Genomic DNA, 23,470 nt, shown 5'->3' on the forward strand with positions numbered 1-23,470 from the left:
AGAAGCGGCTAACAAAAATGTCGTCACAATCCTCAAGAAAATGACTGACAATTACAGAGATTGGCCAAGCAAAATACCCTTCGCTTTGTGGGGGTATCGTACATCAGTTAGGACGCCCACTGGGGCTACTCCTTTCTATTTGACTTACGGCATGGAAGCCGTACAACCAGTCGAGCTAGAAATACCATCCCTGCGTATTCTGCTAGAAAGTCAAATCCCGGAAGCCGATTGGAAGAAAGATAGATACGAAGAACTCATCCTCCTGGATGAACGTAGGCTACGTGCCTTACATAATGTCCAAACATATCAAGCACGTATCAAACGAGCTTTCAACAAAAGGGTTAGGCCAAGAAACATCAAAGAAGGAGACTTAGTACTCAAATCGGTTAGAGCTCTTTTACCTGTCGACCCAAGGGGAAAATTCAAACCTAATTGGGCCGGACCATATCTAGTTAAATCCATTCTCCCAGGGGGTGCGGTTAGAATCACAGACCTAGATGGGAATGAGTTTTCAAACCCCACAAATCTCGACCAACTGAAACGATACTATGCCTAGAATAGGAACAAAAACGCGCCTCGCGTAAACCTAAGTGTCGCTCTTGTGGCACTAAATAAACGGCCCCTGGCCCATTTGAATGTCACTATGCTCTTGCATCTTGGCAAACTTGTCATCCTCATGTCATCAAACAAACTTAAATTCGCACCTCCCGAGTAAGCAAAAGCTCATGCTTATTTTCTATGTTCATTACAAGCTCTTGCTTAGAACAATTATTCTTTTACATTTACTCGAACTACGCGCAAGGGTTTGATTTCGCTTTCTCTAAGTGAATACGTAGGCAATCCTTCACGGGATTCAACCCACCATTATATTTAAAATGTAAATAGAAGGACATTTGCATTGCATATGAAATTCGACAAGAATAATTAAAGAAAATCACAACGGTTTCATAACCATTTAACCTTTTTATTTCATTCAATTTCTAATAATAATAGTACGACAAATAATAGATTAGGCTAGGATTCTAAAATCCCTCCTCTCTTATTACAACAATAAATAATAATAATCAAATAATAAATAAGACTTGGGCTATTCCTCCATCTTTCCCTTGCCCTTGTCGTTCTTGTCATATTTCTTGTCACGACCTCGAGCCGGGCGCTCTTGCGCCACTTCAGACCTAATCACCAACGGTCTTTCTCGAGGCCTGACTCTTCCATTCTTGCCAACCACCATCTCTGCGACAGGAGTAGTCTTCGATTTCTTCGAAGGATGAATGACTTGAAACCCGGCTTCTTCTTCTCCTTCTGTCAGATGCTTCTCCTTCTCTTTCTCTCCCTCGCGCACCTTGTAATCAATGGGCTCGCGCTTCCTCAGTCTTTCGCGCCCTTCCGAAGTTGCAGCCTTCCTCCACCTCAGATAAGAGTCCGACACCCACAAGGCATTGGAGGAGAAACTCAAGAACCACATGTTTCTTTGGGCCCACTTCATAGCCCACTCTCTTCGGCTCTCTGTAGTAAGCGCCATAGCAGTTTGCGGAACGGTGTCAAGCCTAGGAATCATCTGCTTCAACCCAACTTGCCTCATCAATCTCTCAGGAAAGATGCATACCACAAACTCCAATCCAGGAATGCGCACGGACCTAGTAGGATCCAAAGAAGACACTCCAGTGACAGACTTGAGGTGCCACCACGGTACGACCCACCTGATCAACGGGCCATCATCAGTCTTCAGCTTGTTCTTCCGATGAATCGCAGACCCGGGTGAAGTCCACCATGTACACCGTGTCCTCATCGAAATCATACGGGCATGATAGGAAAGTGCATGAACTGGGGGCTCGAGCAATCGGAGCCGTTCCATAAGCCAAACCTACCAAAAAACAGGTATTAGACACCAAAAAAAAAAAAAAAAAAAAAAAAAAAAAAAAAAAAAAAAAAAAAAAAAAAAAAAAAAAAGAAAGAAGGGTGTCTTTACCTGTAGGATAACGGGACTTCCCAAGAACGACAGATCACGGTTGGATTTCCTATTATCCAAACCCAAAATGATCTCCCCTAAGCATAGACAAGCTGGGCTCCTGCGCAGCTCCATTTGCTCAATAAGACCCAATAGACGGGGATCACCTCGCAATTCTTCATCAACATGTCCCTGGAAGACATACACATGAAGCAAACAGAAGCCAAATGCTCTCCTCCTAGCAACATAAGAAACAGTAGGGTCGGCCCTGTTGATGAATCGATCTATAAAATCTAGCATCCTCACGCCCTTCGGAGTAACGAGACGATCTACCTCGAGTCTAGTAAGTCCAAGCAAATCTCTAAACTTGCTCTTATACCCTTGAGCAGTAGAAGGGATGGCAGGTAGATGTTCGGGGTCCCACCCGCCAATAGCAGCAATTTCCTCCGGAAAAGGACAAATATCACCTCCTGGGAACGCAAAAACATGATAATTTGGGTCCCAATAATCAAGGCAAGCATCCAAGAACGGTTTTACAACCTTAATGAGTTTCAAACTCAACAAAGACCCAAGGTTATAAGCACCCATATCGTGTTTCTCAATGTTCGAAAACTCATTAGTCCATTCCTTCAAGCGAATCTCCAAAGTATTCATGATGATAATTTTCTCTTGAAAATTTATTGGGAGTTTTTATGTGTGAATCGACGAAGAAGAGACGGAAGAATTATATGATTTAAAGCTTCGTCGACGCTCCTATTTATACTAATTCTTTGTTTCAAAAAATCCGTCGCAGGCGACTGCAGGAACAGGCGCGGCACTGACCGCGCGCCTCTTCAAAGGGACGCGACTCATGCTGCGCCTCTTTGACTTCATACGTGATTTCGCGTTTGGATCCTTCCTAATTCTATAAACAAATAATTTCCTATTCCTACGGGATTTTATTTTGGTAAATCCGAGAAATTTACCATGCTTCAGGTTTCCTTAATCCGCGGACACGCATTTCAAGGCGACATCGACATTTTCCGCCATTTTTCTCACACTTTTATATTTAGTTTTCCTTTTAATTCTTTTTTATTTCAACATTTTACTTAGTCATTTCATTTTCTTAATTTTTTTCCATTTTCTAACTTATAGATTTCTCTTTTTCTTTTTTTTTCGGGGGTAACCCTCCCTATCGTCCGGTCATTTCCGGCAAAATTTTTGCATTTTCACGTCCTTTTGAGTCTCATTTTGCACTAATTAAAGGCCCTATGTGTATATAAAAATGTATGTGTCGCGTGATTTTCTATGTAAATTTCGGCAGCATGACGGCATAAACCGTTGTCTACCAAACCTGTTCAAAAGCTAACCTGCAGGTACAAACAACACCACCCAGCAGCAAAAGGCACTCAGGCCGTCGTATATACAACAAAAAAAGCAAATGTACAAGCAAACTGGGGGCTTCGCCCCAAACAAGTCCAAATATACAACTGGGGGCTCCGCCCCAAACAAGTCCAAATCCAAGTAAACTGGGGGCTTGCGCCCCAAACAAGTCCAAAAATGTTCAAAATCAAGTCTACAAAACCACGCAGACTACTGCTGGGCACCCTCCAGCTCGGCAACCCTAGCCGTAAGAGCGGCAATCTCGGCGTCCCGAAACTCGAGCTCCCTCGACAAACGAGCCGTCTCCTCCCGAGACTGGGTCAACTCTCGCTCCAGCTCACGATCGGCCTGTGGACAACAAGAAATGGGCTCATGTCAATCAATTCAAACAAAATTGGAAAATCAAAAATCAAGGAAAAACAAATGAGGTTTATACCTGACGACCTCGACCACCGATAAGTGCCTCGATGGCGGTAGCTCGCAGCCGGTTGGCCACCCTCCATAGTGCCACAAACCGGGACGGCGCGACCTGTATTTCAAAAGAATTCTCAATGAATTGAACAAATTCAATCAAATGTGTTCTTACACGAAAACTATGCAAAACGGGAACTCACCCTCCGAATCAGATGCTGCCAGTCATCTAGGCCAGCATCCGTCACAGCCACATCAAAGTCACGCAGCTCGGAGATCGTCGTCCTCCCAGTAGCGTCAGTGTACTCGAGGGTCTCGGGGTACTCTGGGGGCTCGATGCCCGCCGCCTCGACCTCCTGCAAAGACAAATAGCTCTCATTAATCGACGATCTTTCGTCGTGATTCCCAAAATCAAATCAAGTAAATAAAGGATACTCACCACTGCGGCGCACGCCAACCTCCGTAAAGGAACGCCGAGTAGTCCTCGCCGAGCGAAGAAGAAGGTCGTCGCCATGGCACCGGCCAAGTCCGCCTCCCTCTCGGCCTCGGAAGGCTCCCGAACATCGTCCTCGGAGGATCGATGGGAACCGTCAACGCGCCCGAGAGCACCGACGAGCCATACGCTCGCCCGGATACCACACGGGACCCATCGACGTCCACAACGGCCGAGGCTCGGGCTCCTAGGTCGAAGGACCTCAGCAACAAAAGGAGGCGCGCGAGCGTACTCCGCCCAAGGTCTGGGCACCCACTGCGACAAGATAAGGCAAAGATCATTCCTATGATCAATTTAAAACAAAGTATAAGAAGGTGTGAATGAATACAAATGGGATACTCACGCTGCTCAGCTGAAGAGCGTTCACATCCCGCCGGTAGACATTGTGAGAAGAACGCTTGCTCTTCGTCCGGCACATGACCCAATCCCTCACCACGGGGTAGGCCCTCTCCAACGGCTCCGTCCTCTTGGGCGCGAGGCCCGGAAAGTAAGAGTACACCCACGCCTGCAAAACAGAATAGTCAATGACGATCTTTCGATCTTTGATAAAAGAAAGGAATTTACTTTGGTCTAAAGGAAGGTTCATACCTCCAACAAGAGCTGTGGTCCGACGGCGCCGGGAGAAGTCCCCTTCTCCATCAACTCCGGACGAACCATGGCCCTCATAAAGCGGATGAGGACCGCAAAACCAGTGATGACCCAATCCCAACGCCCTAGGGAACTCGGGTCGGAAAGAAAGGGGAGAAGCTTCGTCGTGACCTCTCACCCTTGTCTCCGAGGTAAATCGAAGACAAGAACCACCAAAGCCACGGCAGCCCTCCGCTAATTTGTACAAGGAGGAGGAGCCGTCTCCCTCCCATCGATCACCACCGATACCGGGGTCTTCCCCGCAAAGTAATCTCGAACGTAGGTGCGGGTACCAAACCCGGCACCGCAACGACCTTCGGCGACGGGTTCCACCGATCAACCTCCTCGCCTCGGCCGAATCCGCCCTCATGCCGGTCTCCGGCCACACCATCTCCTCGATCCCGCACGGCGGACGAGAAATCATGCCGTAGTCCTCCAAGGTGACTCCCACCTCACCAAAAGGCGGGTGAAACGTGGAAGTCGTATCCCAAAATCGATCCAAGAAAGCGCGGACCAAGCTAAGGTTGGCCCGCAACTTCCTCTTCACGATATCCCTCCGGACACGAACCAAAGGACCGAACGCTCCACGCTCGATCATGGCCCTCTCCTCCTCCGACAGCCGCTCGTAGTGCTCCATCGCCGTCGTGTACCCCGAGAACGACCGGATGTTCCCGGCCTCCTATTATGATTCGAAACAAAGCTATCTTTAGTTTTGAGTAAATTTAAAAGAAAATTTGAACGAAAATAGAAAAGGATAGGTAATGAGTTAGGGAATTCCTGTTTACCAAGCTCTTCACCGTCCTGTAGGACAAGTGACCCTCTGCAGCCCACACGAGGTGCCTACTCTCCCAGGTCTCAGCCCACGCAGGAGCACCTCTCAGCTGACGACCTCCTCGTCCGAGGTGGGCCCGTCTCGGAATCTCCTCCTCCTCCTCGTGACCTCCTCCTCGGGAACCTCGTCGCAGACCATCACCGCGGCGGTGAAGGCCTGCTCCAAAGCCTCCTCAACAACAGCGGCGTCTATGTCCATGGGATCTCTCCCAGAAGTAGAAGCATCGTCACCTGCAAACATTAAAGTAAATTCAGGCCGCGTCCCATGACGACAAGCCTTTGTTAAGAAATTTTCGAGCCTTCAAGGCCCGGGAATTCCCCATTTCTGGCCATCCTTGGCCATGTTCCCACCAGTTCAATCACTCATGTGATGAGTTGAGTCAAGTCAAGTCAAAGTCAAGGCCTAGTCTCGGGTTCGAGTCGAAAATTCGGCAGCATTTCGCTATAATGGCGGTTATGCCCTAGAAAAGTGCCCTGAAAAAGTTGTCACAAACCAAAATTCCAAGATGGTAGAAAGTTTACCCATCATCCAAGGATCCCAAATATCAAATTTCATCGCCAATGGGCAATCCTAAGGCCATTTTCGAAGCAATTTACGATCTAGCTGTGAAACCGTCTCAAAATTCGCTCAAGGGCTCAAAACCCGATGAAAATTCAAAGTAAATACATGGTTATGTTCCTAACATTACCTATTATCCATTTCTAGCATCAATTTGGCAAGACAAATCCATTTGGGGGAAAAGTCCCAAATTTTCGATCAAAAGGGTCGAAAACCCTAATGTTCGCGGCTCAAAATTCAACAAATATGGAAGATTAATGCAAGATTAAAGCACATACCTCGATTAGTCATATTTCAAGCAAGCTTTTGAATCCAACCTTGGCGGAAATGGTGAAGATTTGAGAGAGAAATTGCAAAAATTGTGTTTCGAATAAAATGAACATAAACCTTCTGATTTCGCGTTTTTACGCAGAATTGCTGAATTGGGGAAAAGACGCAGCAGGTGCTGCGCCTCTTCCAAGAGACGCAGCTCTTGCTGCGCCTCTTCCTTTTGTTCCCTCCTTGTGGATTTTCAAAAATCCGTTATGAGTTCGTTATTCGTGGGCCCATCTTTGGTGCGCCTCTTCCTCGATGACATTTTATCATTTTGGTCCGTTTCGGCGATTTTCTTTCGTTCCGGCCCACGTTTTATCCAGCGCGACAGTATTTCGCAGTATTGTCCAAAAACATTTTATCCCGCGCAGCAGTATTTCGCAGTATTGCTCAATTTTTATCCAGCGCAGTAGTATTTTGCAGTACCACTCACTCAAGACTTTCTTTCTACGACGATCAAGATGTTCCTGGTCGTCTATCCCCAGTGCAGTAGTATTTTGCAGTACTACTCACTCAAGGTTTCCCCTACGACGATCAAGATGTTCCTAGTCGTCGACATATTCTCAACCCAGAGTTCGCTTGAGACCGACGCAAGCGGATCCCCAGCAGTTTCTACCGACGTCCTGCTGTTTTCAATATCTCTTGTTCCCCGCAAAGTTCAATCTCAGGTATGATCTCTTCTTATGGCTGGCGAGCCTCCTTACGTAGTCTAATGGACTTTAAACGACCCTCCCCGATAGTCGACAGACTCTAAAATGTTCCCGACGATAGGTCCTTGGCTCGAGACCCCTTGAGCGCCTCGCGTCGCCATAGTCGTCGAGGTTGTAATCTTCGATTGACTGATGGCTATACTTTGACTTTCGCCTTGTCCAAGCCTCGGTCAAAGTGGGGGCTCTGTAGACACCTCGTTTCTGCACCCCTCGCAAACCACCCGGTGATGATTGGGCGCATGTTTGATTCGCGGAGCGATTAGTGACGGATTCGTAAGATTATCGTCAAGTGATTGCTCAAATATTAATGTCAACCTCTTAGTTGTCATCTACGTGCCGATACGGTCGTTCGCGATAATTAGAGTACATTCGAGTCCGGGTCAAAACCGTCTCCATTTTTCGATTTGTTAAATCCCGAGTCGAGAATGTTTGGAATGTTCCGGATATTTCTATTCCATATTTCTCAAATTTTATCTTTTGGCAAATAATATCCCGTAATATTCAAAAGATAATCGAATTATTTCCGTCCTACCATAACTTAAACGCGGAAATCTTTCTTAAGCAGGAGGAAACCTCACGGGAATAGACGCAGCAGTCTTTGCGCCTCTTCCAAGAGACGCGCGTCTGCGCGCCTCTTCCCAGCCCTTCTTTGCATGATTTACGTATCTTTTTTATCTTTCCGAGATTCACTTCCAAAGAGTCTCCGAAACCCTATTCCTCCGCGTGATTAGTATAAATAGGAGCTTTCGTTCCTCATATTTCTCACGCGAGTGTCCGCCCTTCTCTTCTCCCTTTGCATTCTAGACTTCGTTCTTACTAATTGGCGCCTACGTGCTTGGACTTCCGACCACGTAAGCTCGGATCTTTCCGGGTACCAGCCTCTCCGTTGCATGACCGACCAATTTGACCACTACACTCAATCAATCTAATTAATCAATCTGTTTTAATCGTTTTCCTCTTTCGAGGGCACTCTTTCCTTGCATTCGCGTCGAGCATCACTAATCGATCTTCTTAGTTCTTCTCGTTCCGTCAACATGTAAGTCTGAGGGTGTATTAATCTCTCTTTTATTTATTGTATTTTAATTTTCGTATCACAATTGTAAGGTTTATGTCGAAAGCATCTCATTAAAACCGATTTCTAAAACCGTGCTTCAAAACTCTGTTTTTGCGGATTTCCAGTAGACAGACGTCGAGAAAAGACGCAGAAACCGCTGCGCCTCTTCGAAGGAGCGCAGCACCTGCTGCGCCTCTTCGTGAGGCTGCCGCAGTTCCTGCTTCTTTTCTTCTTCCTCCGTCCTCTGTAATTCGTGTCAACTTTATTTCTTTTGTTTTGTTCGTCTGTTAATTCGTTCACATGATAGTTTAATAATTCATATGTATATTAACCATCACCATTAACATGTTTAAATCGTCATAAATCCGACTTAAATCCTAAATAATCAATATTTGCGGGTTTTCGTCATTAAATTCAATTCGAGTTTTAGGGATTCAATTCGTTCATATTGGGTTTCTGGGATTCATTGTTGATATATTTTCACCTGTTTAGTCATTAATTCGTCGTCGTTCATCATGTTTAGTCTAATTCGTTTAGTTAGTTAGTTTAATTAATCATTCATTAACATCGACCCTTCACATAATTAATCCGTCTTATTTAGTCTCATCCATGTTTTCTTGTTTTATGACCTTAATCATATGTAAATAATCCATTAATAACTTTCATCCGAGTCTAAAATCGTAATCAATCCCTTAAATTAACAAATAACATTAACGGTTTGCAGTTCCGGCTTCACAGCCAGAACTCACCCTTGGAACAGACGCAGCAACTGCTGCGCCTCTTCCAAAGGGCGCGATTACTCGCTGCGCTGTTCAGTGAATTCTGTCCCTGAACCCCTTTTCTGCCTTGACCTAGTTTAATTAGGTTACGTATTAATCAACTAATATCTGTATTATCACCTTCTGATCTGTCGTGTTTTATTCTTTTATTCCATTTTCTCAAATTATCCGTTTTAAAGGTATTTTCGACATAAATCGCCTATCCAATGTAATTATTGTATTTTCATTATTGTAATTTATCGTTATCATATTGTTTGTATGTTTCTCACATGTAAATGAACCTTAAATCTCAACTTCGACACAATTGTATGCTAATTACATGTCAACCGACTTAGCCTAATTCTCACATGTTAGGATTAATCTATGGATGTTGCATTGCATGCATATAGCCGACGATATATCAAGTATAGATAACTTCCCTAATCATTAGTAGAGGCCGCTATCGAGGCGGGCGGGATTAGGTGTTCGATCAAAAGAGCTTCCTAATACGTACCCTCACCCCTTACTCCAGATCTCCGTGAGCACCCGTGTTCATTGGCATCCACGAGAGTTATTCTAGACATAGAATGCTAAGGGTAACGATTGTTTAGTGTTCATGTCACTACTTTGTGTCTTGGCATGACACGAGGTATTCGAACGGTTCCAATTTCCCATAAAAATTGGTGGCGACTCCATACAAATGCAAACGCTTGTTTTCGAGCCCCTTCACCAAGCGCCCCCGTGGGCGGCCCGCTGTCCACACTCGGGTGGCGTATTTACTAGACAATGGGGTCACTGCCGTGAAGACAAGTCTGACTCGCGCCATGAAATTCGGTAGTAGGTCCCTGTCAATCAGTAATCAAGGGGATTAGTTGAGAAGATAGTATAGATGCCTCAAAGACATTGATGATATGGGGAAACTTTGGATAATCCGGATCCCCATATGTTAATTGACATTAGATGGTATACCACAACGAGCTTCACCTGCATTAACAAATTGCAATTGCAATCTCAATATACAAAAACAACCCAGAAAAACAAATTGCAATCTATGCTTTTTCTTGATATTTATCTATAACTCGGCCCTTAATTATAGTTGCTTAAAGTATTTACATCATAATTAGCAATTAAATCAATTCAATTGACCAGTTAAATCCATTATTTGGCACTCATTATTACCCCAGAAATCAATGTCACAGTTAGAAGCTAAATTGATTAAAAGTAATGGAACCTGCCTCATTTTCGACAAAACCCCAAGAATTTAAGCCGATCAATAAAAACGATATCAGAACATCAAGCGGATAAATAAAAAACTCTCTCCCGCATCCTCTCTTTCTCTAATTTCTGGTTTGATTATCATATCCATATTTGCGATACACTGGCGCCGTCTCAGGTTGTTGAAATCTCACCGGAGTCTGTTGAGGTGGTTGTTGTAACCTTTCACCTTTACTTTCTCCTTCTAACCATCGCCACTTTGAGCTACAAAATCAGTTTGAGCTACACGAAATTTGTGTATCTGGGTTATATATTGTTGTATCTCAATCCAATTTTTATGTACCTAGCCATTAATTTTGTGTATCTATGTTAGATACATTAAAATAATGGTTAGATACATTAAAAATTAGTGTAGATGCATTGAAATAGACGGGAAATTAACGAATGAGAGGTGGGGTAGGTATCGCCGGTACGGTGGTTCTTTGAGTTGGCCTCGGGTTAATGGTATGGTGGCTGTCCTTACGAGATACTCCGCTATTCTCAGATCTCGAAGAGGACGCACGAGGTCACCGACGTTGCCGTCGAAGGGCTCGGGAACACGACCTCGGTGGTTGTTGCGTGACGGAAAATGAGATCAGTGGTGTTGGTGGTGATCATTAATGTGGATGAGGCAGTGGAAAAATTATAAACGGATAAGTATGAGCCTATGAGGGGAGATAGTGGGTAAGTTAGATTTTTTGATTATGGGGTAGTACAGCACGTGAGTAGTAATTAAGTTGGTACGATTAGTTCGTTCTCACCGTTCTCATAGAATGGTCGTTCTCATAGGATCCTAAATCTATATATATATATATATATATATATATATATATATATATATATATATATATATATATATATATATATATATAAACTTTAAAAGTATATATATAAACTTTAAAAGTAAAAAGCTAAAATGATAAGAATTTTAAAACAATTGTAGACCACTCAAACGAGTTGGATGGGTCGGCTGCTGAGGCGTTTCTATTTGTCAAAAGCAATCATATTCAATAATAATAATAATATTATAATTAATACTATTACTTACCATACTTATAGTGAAGAATTTATAAAAATTATATTAATTTAATAAAATATATAAATTTGATTTTTCAATTATTTTTGTAATTTAAAATATTTAAAATGATAATAATTTCTAATTATTCTTCAAATATAACATATAACATACTCCGTATAATATATAGGTATTAATATTGAATTAGTCAAGGCCTTTATTTAACTCATTAATTATTTATTTACATTTTTCAGATGCAAAAAAAAAAAAAAAAAAAAAAATACATTTGTACAAGCTCACTTACAAACAGAACACTATTTAGTTACCCGTGCATGGCGATTATAACTTTTATATACACAAATCATTTAAAAAAAAAGTTAATTTATTTGTATATACTCATATTCTAAAAAAAATATTTCATTGTATTTGTATATACTCACACATTCTCACGAGAAAACTAATGTTAAGAAAGTAAACCTAACTTCTCAATTGCAAAGTTACAATTAGAGGCGAGTCAATATTATAACCCGTACAACGTACAGGCATCTAGTATTTCTCATATACTCCCTCCATTCAACTCCACTTTGCAACTTTGTTTTTACACGGATATTAAGGAGTGGATTAAAAAAAGTATTAAAAGTACATGGGGAAAGAGAAAGAAGAGGTTAAAAATATTAAAAAAACATAAAGGTGGGGTTTTATGGTGGGTTAGTGTGGGGTATGGGTGGCATTTTTTGTAAATAAAGATTTTCAATAAGGATAGAATTGTCATTTTTTTAGCCAAATAAGAAACCTGTAAAGTGGAGTTGAATGGACGGAAATGAAATACATGTAAAGTGGAGTTGAATGGAGGGAGTAGTCCACTAGAAGTTTCAAAGATAAAAAAGAAGCACAATAATCTAAAAATGCCAGACATAGACAGTGGAAATCCGACTCATCAACAGATCATAACAAATCTATAAACCTGTTTGCGATACTCGCCGCCGCTCGACCAATAATTCACATTGTGTTAACGTCCTATCCCATGATAATACATTCATCATCGTATCTTTATCTTTATTTATTTAAACAGCCACAAATTTTCACTCGATGAACACTATTCGTTTAAAGCGAATATTATCCCTCTTATAAAATGAGAGTGGATAGTGTGAGTAAGTGGGAAATCGATACCCTCACTGACACTATCCGTCTGCAACTTTAGACGGATAACGTCCGTCTACAATGAGACGGATTGTTAAACAAGAGTAAAGTCTCTTATACACCCGTTTTACGATATTAAATTGTAAATCATACGACGAAAGACTTTTATTATACAATGCAGTGAATGGTGGAAGTTATTTTAGCGAGCGTTTTTAAGGTAAATAATCATTTGGTTTACAATAATTAAAATAACATAAAAAATCGTCTAAAGTTAATTAACGTGTGTAACGATTGTGTTGGAAAAAAAATAAGTACCCGAATTAAGAATTTCCCATGATCTTCTATAAAATACTGAAATAATATTGTCCTACAAATACATGGAGTAATTTTTAATTAGTTCATGTACATGTTATTCTTGTAAAGATTAAAAAAAACTGAAAATATGATCATGGAATTGATTCAATGAATGAAAGTCAAATGCAATCATGCTTGTTTCTTCGATCTGATCGTCCAGCAACATTTGCTGTATTTTTAATGATTTAATGATTTTTATATCCCCTCCACTTTTTTATATATGACGTTTTACATTTACAAGGTAAGCGTTTGACTTTAATATTTACAAAAATATATTTGTTTAAAAAATATAAAAATGGTACCATTAAATTCCTTACAAAAAACTCTTTCATATGAGTATACATATCATAATATTTAGTCTTATATTTTAAGAGATATTGAAGAGAGAAGGGAGTGTCTTAAAATGTGAGAAAGTTATATATAAAAAAATAGAGGGAGTACTTTATATTGTTTTTAATGTTATCTTAATTTAGGCTTCAAAAGATGTCAATCTATATATAAGTGATGCTCAATTTTTATTTATGTTCATAAAGTAGTTCATCTATACAACAACAAAAATAACAAAACCCGACGCGACCCGACCTAAAAATATGGGTAGTGTTGGTGATCATCTGCCTTTAATTTCAATGGTATCAATGCAAATTTTGTATGCAATTATGGCGCTTTTGAACAGGGCGGCCCTTCTTAAGGGCATGAGTCCTACGGTTTTTATTTTCTATAGACAAGCTATTGCTACTTTGGTTATTTCTCCTGTTGCCTATTTTACAAGGTACTCTTTTCTATCCTTAATTGTAAGCTGGCTTTCACGAATTCTTGTTTGTGACAAGTATATCGATCATAAACTTACGACAGTTCAAATATGATCACCCACAAAGCTACTCCATTTCGAAATACATTCTGGTTTGTTGTTAATTTTGTCGTTAATAAGTAACAAATAGGTAATGTAAAACTCCTATTCGACTTGAATTCAGATTGAATCATATGGTACAAAAAGAAAAACACAAATTCTTATTTACATCCGTTGTAAACAAGAATAATTTACAACGGGGGTATAAACCCACCCCAAACAACACCTTTTTTTGGGATAATAGGGTAATACATAGCTTCGTTAATTTACAACGGTTATAAGTAAGAATGAAACTACCTCAACTTATAAACCCAAATTTCTAGATACATGCACGCAAATACCTTGAAGAAGCCTTAAACATCTATTCTCAATTTAACTATATTTGATGGATTTTTTTAATTATTTATAGGAAGGGACAAGATAGTAGGTCAAGAATGGGAATTAAGAGCTTTCTTTGGATCTTCATCACTGCTTTCATTGGGTACATACATATACTCCGTATTACATTATACAGCACTCCATTTGTAAAGTTACTGAGCTACTTGTACTTAACGACTACACAACTAGTAACTTTAAAGCATGATCAATAACTTTACAAAAGAAACAATTATATGGGTTAGCAACTACTAGTATAGCTTAAATGGGTTTTGTATAGTTACAGATTTGTAATAAACTAATAATATAATACACGAGAATATAGCAGTATTGAAATTCAGTATCATCCAATGATGGCATATGATTGTTACACTTTGGAGGTTTATGCTTACAACATTCCTTTATTTTTTGGTTTGTAAAATGCATAGGGTGGTGCTTAATCAGACAATGTACTTCGAAGGTTTATACTTGGCATCTTCATCAATCGCCAGTGCCACTTACAACTTAATTCCTGCTCTCACCTTCTTGATCGCGGCTTGCCTAGGGTAAGTTTGTTCAATCTCGACCGCCATATAAAATTCCAACTAAAAAATACTTTCATAAAGAAAATGGTAAAGTGATGTCATCTTGATTATTCTTACGGGTAACATTTTACAATAAAATGGTTGGCACAAGAATGGGTGTTCTTGACCGTAAACAATAACATGTTTTGACAAATTTGCATATTGACTTGATTTGATAGTAATATATTAACTTGATTTTGGATAAAATGAAGGATGGAAAAATTGAACGGCAAGTTAGTAAGCAGCATAGCAAAGGTAGTAGGAGCAATATTAGGTGTTGGAGGAGCAATATGCATGGCATTGTTAAGAGGTCCAAAGTTACTCAACTCACAGCTTTCCGTCTCCAACTCTATGCTACTCCCATTAATAGGAGATGATGAATCTAATACATGGTTATTGGGATGTCTATGCCTCTTTGCTAGTAGTTGTTGTTGGTCATCCTGGCTTATTCTCCAGGTATATATATATATATACTCTGTATTTTGATTTTCAATCATAAAGGATTTTGTTACGATTATAGTCTTTTTATTTTGGGTGTTACTTTAATCCCTAATATAAACGCAGGTTCCAGTAACCGCAGTATATCCAGATCACCTATCTCTATCAGCATGGATGTGTTTCTTTTCAACATTACAAGCTGGTTTCATAGGATTGGTACTAGAGCCAGATTCAGTTGCTTGGAATTTAAATTCAACCCTTGAGCTCACTTGTATATTTGTATCGGTATGGAATTCATCCCTGACTCCCTTCCATCATCTATGAGAGTCGTCGTCCTCAATTAATTTTCATATTCCTCCTATTCCTTTTTCCTTTTTCATAAGAAGGTGGTGCTACAAATTGAAGTAGTTATAAATGTTAAAACATAAAACAGATGATACGATTCAGTGAGTTTACTCGGTAGCTAATCTATCGATATTAATTGTCGGATTGTATTTGGATACAGGGTGTATTCGGGTCAGGCGTACAATTCTTTGTACAATCATGGTGCATCTCACGCAGAGGTCCATTTTATGCAGCTATGTTCACACCTTTGGCAACTGTTATCACAACCGTCCTAGCTTGCTTATTTCTCCATGAACAAATTTACACTGGCAGGTAATTCGATTTACCTTTATTCTTGAAATTCCTGATTTTTTCTAGTGTGTCAAGAATACTAATTTTATAGAATTATTGGGTTTCAGCTTAGTAGGTGCGATTGCGGTGATAATTGGCTTATACGTGGTATTATGGGGTAAATCAGAGGAGATTAAAGTTAAAGTAGTCGATCTGGGATCCGACCACTCCGTCGACAAGATATCACAAGAAAGACGCGATGAGAAGGATTTGGAGAAGTCATTGCTGGCAAACTGTATTAGTCACAAAACTGAAGAGACTTAAAAGGCGTGAGGAGTATTTAAACAAATGATGGGAACGAGGAAGTGCAAATGTTAGTTAAGTCGTCGAATAAGCTAAACTGTAAATCTTGATTAAGCAAGGGGTAAGATGTGTGACAGTGACACCCTAGGTTTGGTATGCCTACCGGCAATCAATCAATCCTACGATAACTTTATTAAGTACAGAGGACAAGTCCAATTATTCATCCTTTTTTGTCAGTTGTGACAATTGACAAGATTGCATGTGAGTGCGTGCCATGCTGTTGGCCTTCTGAGTTCTGAACCGTGTTTTTTCAGTGGATGCTTCCAAGTGTGTCTCATGTCAATATCTATCTATTTCACAAGAATTTTTCTGAGCTTAATGGTACGGAGTAGGATTTCAGGACGGTAGGGATAAGTTGGATTATGTAAAACCCAGATAACTCTTCCAATTCGGTCAATTGAGTGAGTTCACAATAGAAGCGGCGCAAAATATGTCTTCAATGTTAGAACAGCCTCTTATCTAGTTGCGACTCACTCAACACAACCCACCCACCAAGCATTCACGCCACAAGAGACTATTGTTCCCCCATCGCTAGCTTGTCACCAACTCTAAACTGAGAAATCTTCTAATCTTTTTCTTCATCTTCTGTTCAAAGATTGCATTCAATTATCTAATAATTACCTGCAATGATCTTTAAGATTTGATCACCTTTCATGGCAATTGATAAGAGTGAGTAATCTAGATCGTTTTAGATTGTCGATATGGAAATGTAGCCAGACCACCCATTGCATAAAACCAATATAAACTGTCATTATAACCATCATATACACAACTAAAATGCATAACCAAATACTGCTAACAGTGTACTGGTAAAGACAAAACAAAGTTATAATCTCCGAGGTAAAATAATAATAGCCACAACTCTAAAACCAAAATGAATCAACCAAGCAACCAATTCTGTACAAAAGTACTCTTAATGAACTGATCTAGAGTGCACCGAGGCATGTCATGTGAAAATGTGATCAATGGATTAATCATCTTCAAGGATAGGGCTTCCATTGATTAGAGTTGTCCCACCTGTTGTTTCTGAAAGCACAACACCCAATGGAGTAGACGATAATCAGGAAGACAAGGAAGACGATGTTGATAACGGCCACCTTCTTCCAGTGACCCTTGAGATTTTGCAGAACACCGGCCTTGCATGACTGGCAGTTGTAGCACAGGACTGTTGGATCGTTGCTCCATGCGTTACAGTCCGGATTGGTGGCCCCAGCTGTTCCGTTGTTGGTCCACACGGTGGGGCTCATGTACTGGAAGTTACAGCTGTCTGATGGCTTGCAGCAACCTGACTGCAAAATTAAAACACACAGGCGAGTATTAAGGTTAGAAACTCTGATGGTGTTGTATATAATGGCATATAGTATAAGATCAACTGTATTTTTCCATTCAACAACAATATACATGGTTAATGTGGAATTTCCACCATGCCTACTGATTGATAAACTGCTAGACCCGCTACAGTATAAATAAGCAATTGAGGATGATACCAACTAAGATAATAATTTTCTCCTAAAAACCAAAAAGCTATACTGTAATAGTCACCTTTTCCTTTTCAACTGGGCTTGCTTGGAATGAGAGTAATTATTAAGGGAGTAATGGGAGCTAAAATAAGAAGAAATAGGAGGAGATTGGTCCTTTGTAGTGGTTGTGGAGGGTGGAAAGAGGAGGTGAGGGAGGAATTATTACCTCCATATGGAGGTAATGCATTACTTGGGGGGAGAGGTAGGGAACAATTACTCCCTTAATATAGTGACTATTACACTATATTTCCCCATTTCTATCTCCAACCCCCATCCCTTCCTCCATTTTTTAGTTCATTTTAGCTCTATTACTCCCTTAATAATTACTCACATTCCAAGCAAGCCCTAAATTGGTTTCAGCAAATGATTAGGTTTATTTACCATCATCATCGTCAACATCATCATTACCCTGGTTAAGTGACATTGGGTGCACATAACCTTTCCAAACAATAACGTACTGAAATAACACAAGGGGCGGTTTCAAAGACTTCTTGTAGGAAAAAGTTTGAAGGGTTCTACGAGCATCTGATTTGGTCCATTACATTCACACGACGAACAGACAACACAAATGATTACTCCTAGCATCAAAGTTCGAACAAATTACAAATTCATGCATTAACAACTAAAAAAACAATTCTGCCAGAACTACCAATTCTAATTAAACTTCACTGAATCCATCCAACACACTACATTTAGGAACTTGTATGGGTTTCTAATAAAACCATCCAATTGAAACACCTTTCAAATGTTAATTAATCCCTTCCGACTCTAAATTAACTCCCCAGATACAAAATAAAGAAAAAAAAAAGGCTCAGACAAAGGGAGGAAAATCATTTTAAAAGACTAGGGAGATAAGGTCAAATTTTGCACTGCTAAAAGGGAAGTGTTGGAGAATGGAGTCAATATGAATCTTTATTATAAAAGGCTCTTGGCTTTAAGAACACCAAAAAGACACTTGCTTTTTACTTAAAGAGATCCACAATACTCAAAAAGATCTCATCATGTACAATGGATCAACTCTTTTTTGAGTTTCTTCAACAATTCCTTTGCTTTTTCCAAGGGTTTTTTTGTTTTGTTTGTGTCGGCGGAACGAAAACTAGAACAAAAAACCAACTCGAAGTTAATGTGTTTTTGTTAAAGTCCATGTAAGAATATCATGATTGTGAATGTTTTGATATATACTCCATACAAATTAATTAAGTTGTGAAAGCAACATCTGCATCCTAAACTTCACATGAATTACAATCACCCACACAAATCTCATGATTTAAAGACAAACTCAAATTCTTCAAACAAATACTATTGCTAAAGAACTTTCAAAAAACATCATGAAATCTCAGAGATCTACAACTTTATTTGTATCAAAATCGAAAACAAAACAATAATTCTCAAAACCCACAAAAAAAACTCCAAAAAAAAAACCCCTAAAATCCCAAATAATTCCAGGAAAAAAACCTAAAAATCCCAAATGATTCCATCCAAGGACTACAACAATTACAAAATTAAGTCCAAGAACACCATAGCATACTAAAGATCTATAAACCCAGGAAAAAAAACACAATAAAATTCACTCAAATCTATACACAAATACTGTTAAAGCACACAAAATTAATCAAACCCATCAAAGAAATACAGCGAAAGAGAATTTCTAAAAAATCATGGTTACTACAAACAATTAACAAAACCAAAGAAAGAATAAAAGCCAGAAGAAATTACCTGAATAGGGCTCAAATTCTTAGCAAAGAACAAAGTAGCAGTAGTAGTCTTATCATCTTCAAGACTTTTACAAACTTTACTATCAATCAAACAACTCTTAATCCTATTCCAATTCTTATTATTATCAACCCTCTTTTGCAACCAATTAGAATAATCACCAAGTTTATACTCCTTATACCCTCTCTGACTAACAACTTCACCCGCCCCTTTATTCGTCACAACGAAGGCGAAGATAGTGAAGATGAAGAGTACAAGGATAAGGATGAACATAACGAGAAGGTAGAACCATAGTAGCCAATTTACGCGGCAACAAGCGCCGAATATACCGGCCAAAGAGACGACCATTAGGAAGACGCCGAGTGCGATGATGGGTTTTTGTAAGTAGTGTTCACAGTCTGTTGCTGCATGGCGTGCTAGCCATATTCCGCCGCCGAGGATTGGGATTGAGAAGAGGAAGGTTAGGAAGTTTAGGAAGCCTACTAGATTGTTTGAGCACCTCATTGTTAAGGTTTTTGGAGTTTGTTGAAGTTGGTATGCTGGGTTGGGGCTGTTTATAAAGGGAGTTTGTTGGGTTTTTTTTTTTGGGAATTTGGGAGTTTCTGAGAACCTGAAGTTTGTAACGGATATAATTGACCACGGGAATTTACGCGGATTGTTGACCCGTATTTGAAGATTGAACAAAGCCAAGCGTTGTATACTTGTATTGTTTAAGTTATTTTTGGTTGGAAATAATAATTCAAGATTTCTTTCTTGATTTTGGTTCAAATTACCAGATTTGATTTTACTTGCCTTCCTTCTAAAGTTTTTAATAACGTGTCGCTCTGTTTTCTAAAGTCATATCAAATCAAAATTAATCGAAATTTTAAAAAGTAGCTAAAAATTTAAAAGTTAACTGAAAAATATTTGACAAATTAATTTAAATTAAAAAAAATAACTGATATTAGTAACAGTTTTTCTATTGTGTCCTTAGAGGTGACAACTGGGTCAATTGGGCCGGTTATGGGTCGAGTCAGTTTGTGTAACACCCCGACTCAAATCCTGGGTCAGGAGCGGTCACTCACGGTAGCTCGCCAAGCTGTGTACATGACCCACAGATCAGTACGGGTCCTTTCCAGCACATTTTTGTCCTCACTCATATGCATCCCGGGAACCTTCCTAGGAGGTCACCCATCCTAAGACTACTCTCGGCCAAACACACTTGACTGAGGAGTTCTTTCGCATGGATAACCAGAAAAAAAAAAAAAAAAAAGTAAACTTTGTTGATATGAGTCCGGTCATTTCGACATTTCGGACCTGACATACATTTGGGGTCGAGTCTGGTCATTTTGGATTTTCGGTGACTAGTTGTCAAGTCACTTCGAGTCGGGATATTTTCGGGTATGGGTCATTTTGGGCCGCATCGCTTTCAAGTTTAATGATTAAGCACTTAGTTAGTATTATTTTGATTAACAAATACTATTTCGCAAATTTAACTATTTATTACGGATGGTTGTAGCCAATAAAACTTTATTTTGATGTATATAACATTAAGATGACTTAGTTTTTATCGTTTCGGGTCATTTTGGGTCAGGTCAATTATGGGTCGGGTCTTTTTGAGTTGGGTCAATCAAGGTTAGGGTTGGTTCTGGATCAATTCGGGTTTTGGTTAGTTCATATTCGGGTCAAGCAAGTCCGGGTCAGTATCGGGTCTCGGGTCAGCCTTATCGGGCTAGGAAAGCTTTGTCAGGTCTACGTGTGCCATAATAATACTATACTAGTATTGGTGTCTCGCCCCGCCTAGGCTACCTCTATTTAGCATTAAAATTTATTTTTAATTAAATAAAACTACTTTAAAGTTGCATAACTCATAAATTTATCATTAATATATTTTGTTATGAAATATCTTAAAATTACGATAAAATAAATTATGAGACAAATTAACCACTCCCACCGTAATTATTGTTACTTTCACTACTGCCGCATTAATATTGATAATTTCACTCCGTTGTTATTGTTACTTTAAATATTCAAATGAGTGACTACTATCAGATTACTATATCCAATGTTATTACAATTCTTTTCATTACTAACAGAATTACTTTTATTATTTAGGTTTTAGGCATGCAATTTTACGCAAATTTAAGAGGCTTATATATTTATTATTAGGATATTAGGCCCATTAGGGCCGGCTATCGTCTAGGGTTTATGCTAGTAGGATTTATTATATATGCACCTATGTATTGAATCAGAATTACAACCATCAATAATACGATTCACTTATACAATTCTATATTAGGATATTAGGCCCATTAGGGCTGGCTATCGTCTAAGGTTTATGCTAGTAGGATTTATTATATATACACCTATGTATTGAATCAGAATTACAACCATCAATAATCCGATTCACTTATGCAATTCTCTTCTCCTTCTATAATCTTATCATGGTATCAGAGCCCATGGTCGAAAAAACTAAAAACAAAGACCTGGGCATGAAAAATAGAAAAAGAAAAGCTAGGCCAGAAAAATTGCAGTTGGACAAAAGACTTAAAAAATCCAATCTGTGTGAACATGGACCTCAGTAGAGATGTCAATGGGACGGGATGGGTGCGGAGGAGGGGTAACCCGCACCCGCATCCACGAACTATAATGCGAACCCACACCCGCCCCACGAACCGCAGTGGGTTGAACTTTTCAAACCCGTCCGCGCCCCGCGGGGACTTGTTTACCCGCCAAATTATCTATCTCCTCACAAAATAATTTTTAAAAATATAAATCTTGAATCTAAAACATACTAATCTCTTACTCTCGTACAACTTATAAAAATAAGTTTTCGCAAAATGGTCTATCATTCAATTAACTAATACACAAGTTTTTCAAACCACGAAATAGTTTTACAAATAATGAAACACATGCCAAATGGAGGTTGTTGGGTATTAAGGTGGGTAAGAAATAGATGGAATTTATCTCGGTTTATGAAAAAGCGATTTGAAATTTTTATCTAAGTTATAAATTTTATTTTTATGTAGTATAAATTTGTCTAGGTTTATGAGTAAGGCGGGTATAAGGGAAGCGGGTACATGCGGGGTGGGGCGGGTGGAACGGGTGGAGCGGGTGTTGGGCGGGGTGGGTATGGGGCGGGTCTCATGTGATACCCGCCCCACGACCCGCGACGAATGACACTTTTGAAATCCATCCCCGCCCCACGATCCATCAAATCATTACCCGCATCCGTCCAAGTGGGGCGGGTGCGGGGCGAGACCTGCCCCACTTACATCCCTAGACCTCACACATGAGGGGGAGTGTCAAGATACAGCTCACCCATGATAAAGGCACATGTGAGTATACCACATTGGAAAAAGAGGAGAGAGTTGTGTATCATATAAACCAAGGAGTTACTCCACCCATTGCCAATTGGTTTTGGGATGGAACCTCCTTGGACTTTAAGCCGGACTCTCTCTCTCCTCCATGCGGGTGCGGCCTAGGCCCGATATCTTGCAGAAATAAAGAAAACAACACAAATTATTTTTTTTTTTACAAATGGTTTCATGCCTCTTGTTGAATTGAAAGAAAAAAAAAATTACCCAAATTTCTTCGTCTTTGAAATCATTCAAAGTTCTTCGATTTTTTATCAAGGTGGTACAAAAATGAAAATTGTCTCGCGAGACCAATACACACTGGAAATAAACTGGCGAGTTACGCACTGAAAAAAAAAACTGGCGAGTTACGCAATGAAAATTGTCTGGCGAGTCCTATACGCAATGAAAGTTGTCTGGCAAGTCCTATACGCACCCCTTACCACCTTGTGAAGATGAGAATCTTTATAAAGAAAGATCGAGATGAAGACGTTTTTTTATTGATTATGATTTTATTGTAATTCTGCAATCGTAAAGTTCGTACTATGTACTACCTTTACGATTGCGGGAGGGTATTAGGATATTAGGCCCATTAGGGCCGACTATCATTAGGGTTAAGTTATGAGTTAAACCGTCTAGGGTTTAGACTATTGTGGTTTATTATATATATCGTCCATGTATTCCATGAGAAACACAACTCAATAATACAATTACGTTTATGAAATATTCCTCTCTCTATAATCTTAAGATGGTATCAGAGCCTCTTTCCTGAGAGGACTCTTTAAATCGCTTCTGCTTTCTGCCGGTGGGTGAAATTATATGGCGCTCACCGGCGGGATTTTCCATTGTTAATTTTCTACTTAAAATTACTTT

The 23,470-nt window shown here is 39.7% G+C and overlaps 2 protein-coding genes across 2 annotated transcripts; one reads left to right on the forward strand and one right to left on the reverse strand.

The window, feature by feature from the left end:
- Positions 1-13,320: 13,320 nt before the first annotated feature.
- Positions 13,321-16,265, forward strand: LOC141600067 (WAT1-related protein At4g30420-like). Its single transcript, XM_074420239.1, has 7 exons — positions 13,321-13,597; positions 14,085-14,156; positions 14,479-14,595; positions 14,826-15,069; positions 15,178-15,336; positions 15,557-15,708; positions 15,795-16,265. The coding sequence occupies exons 1-7, from the start codon at positions 13,419-13,421 to the stop codon at positions 15,988-15,990; spliced, it is 1,119 nt and encodes a 372-aa protein (XP_074276340.1). The 5' UTR covers positions 13,321-13,418; the 3' UTR covers positions 15,991-16,265.
- A 489-nt stretch (positions 16,266-16,754) lies between these two features.
- Positions 16,755-19,962, reverse strand: LOC141600068 (tetraspanin-8-like). Its single transcript, XM_074420241.1, has 2 exons — positions 19,266-19,962; positions 16,755-17,318 (listed from the first exon to the last, which is right to left on the reverse strand). Exons 1-2 carry the CDS (start codon positions 19,764-19,766, stop codon positions 17,010-17,012), a joined length of 810 nt encoding a protein of 269 aa, XP_074276342.1. The 5' UTR covers positions 19,767-19,962; the 3' UTR covers positions 16,755-17,009.
- Positions 19,963-23,470: the final 3,508 nt, after the last annotated feature.

The sequence above is a fragment of the Silene latifolia genome, chromosome 9, assembly GCF_048544455.1.
Source record: "Silene latifolia isolate original U9 population chromosome 9, ASM4854445v1, whole genome shotgun sequence".
Lineage (NCBI taxonomy): Eukaryota > Viridiplantae > Streptophyta > Magnoliopsida > Caryophyllales > Caryophyllaceae > Silene > Silene latifolia.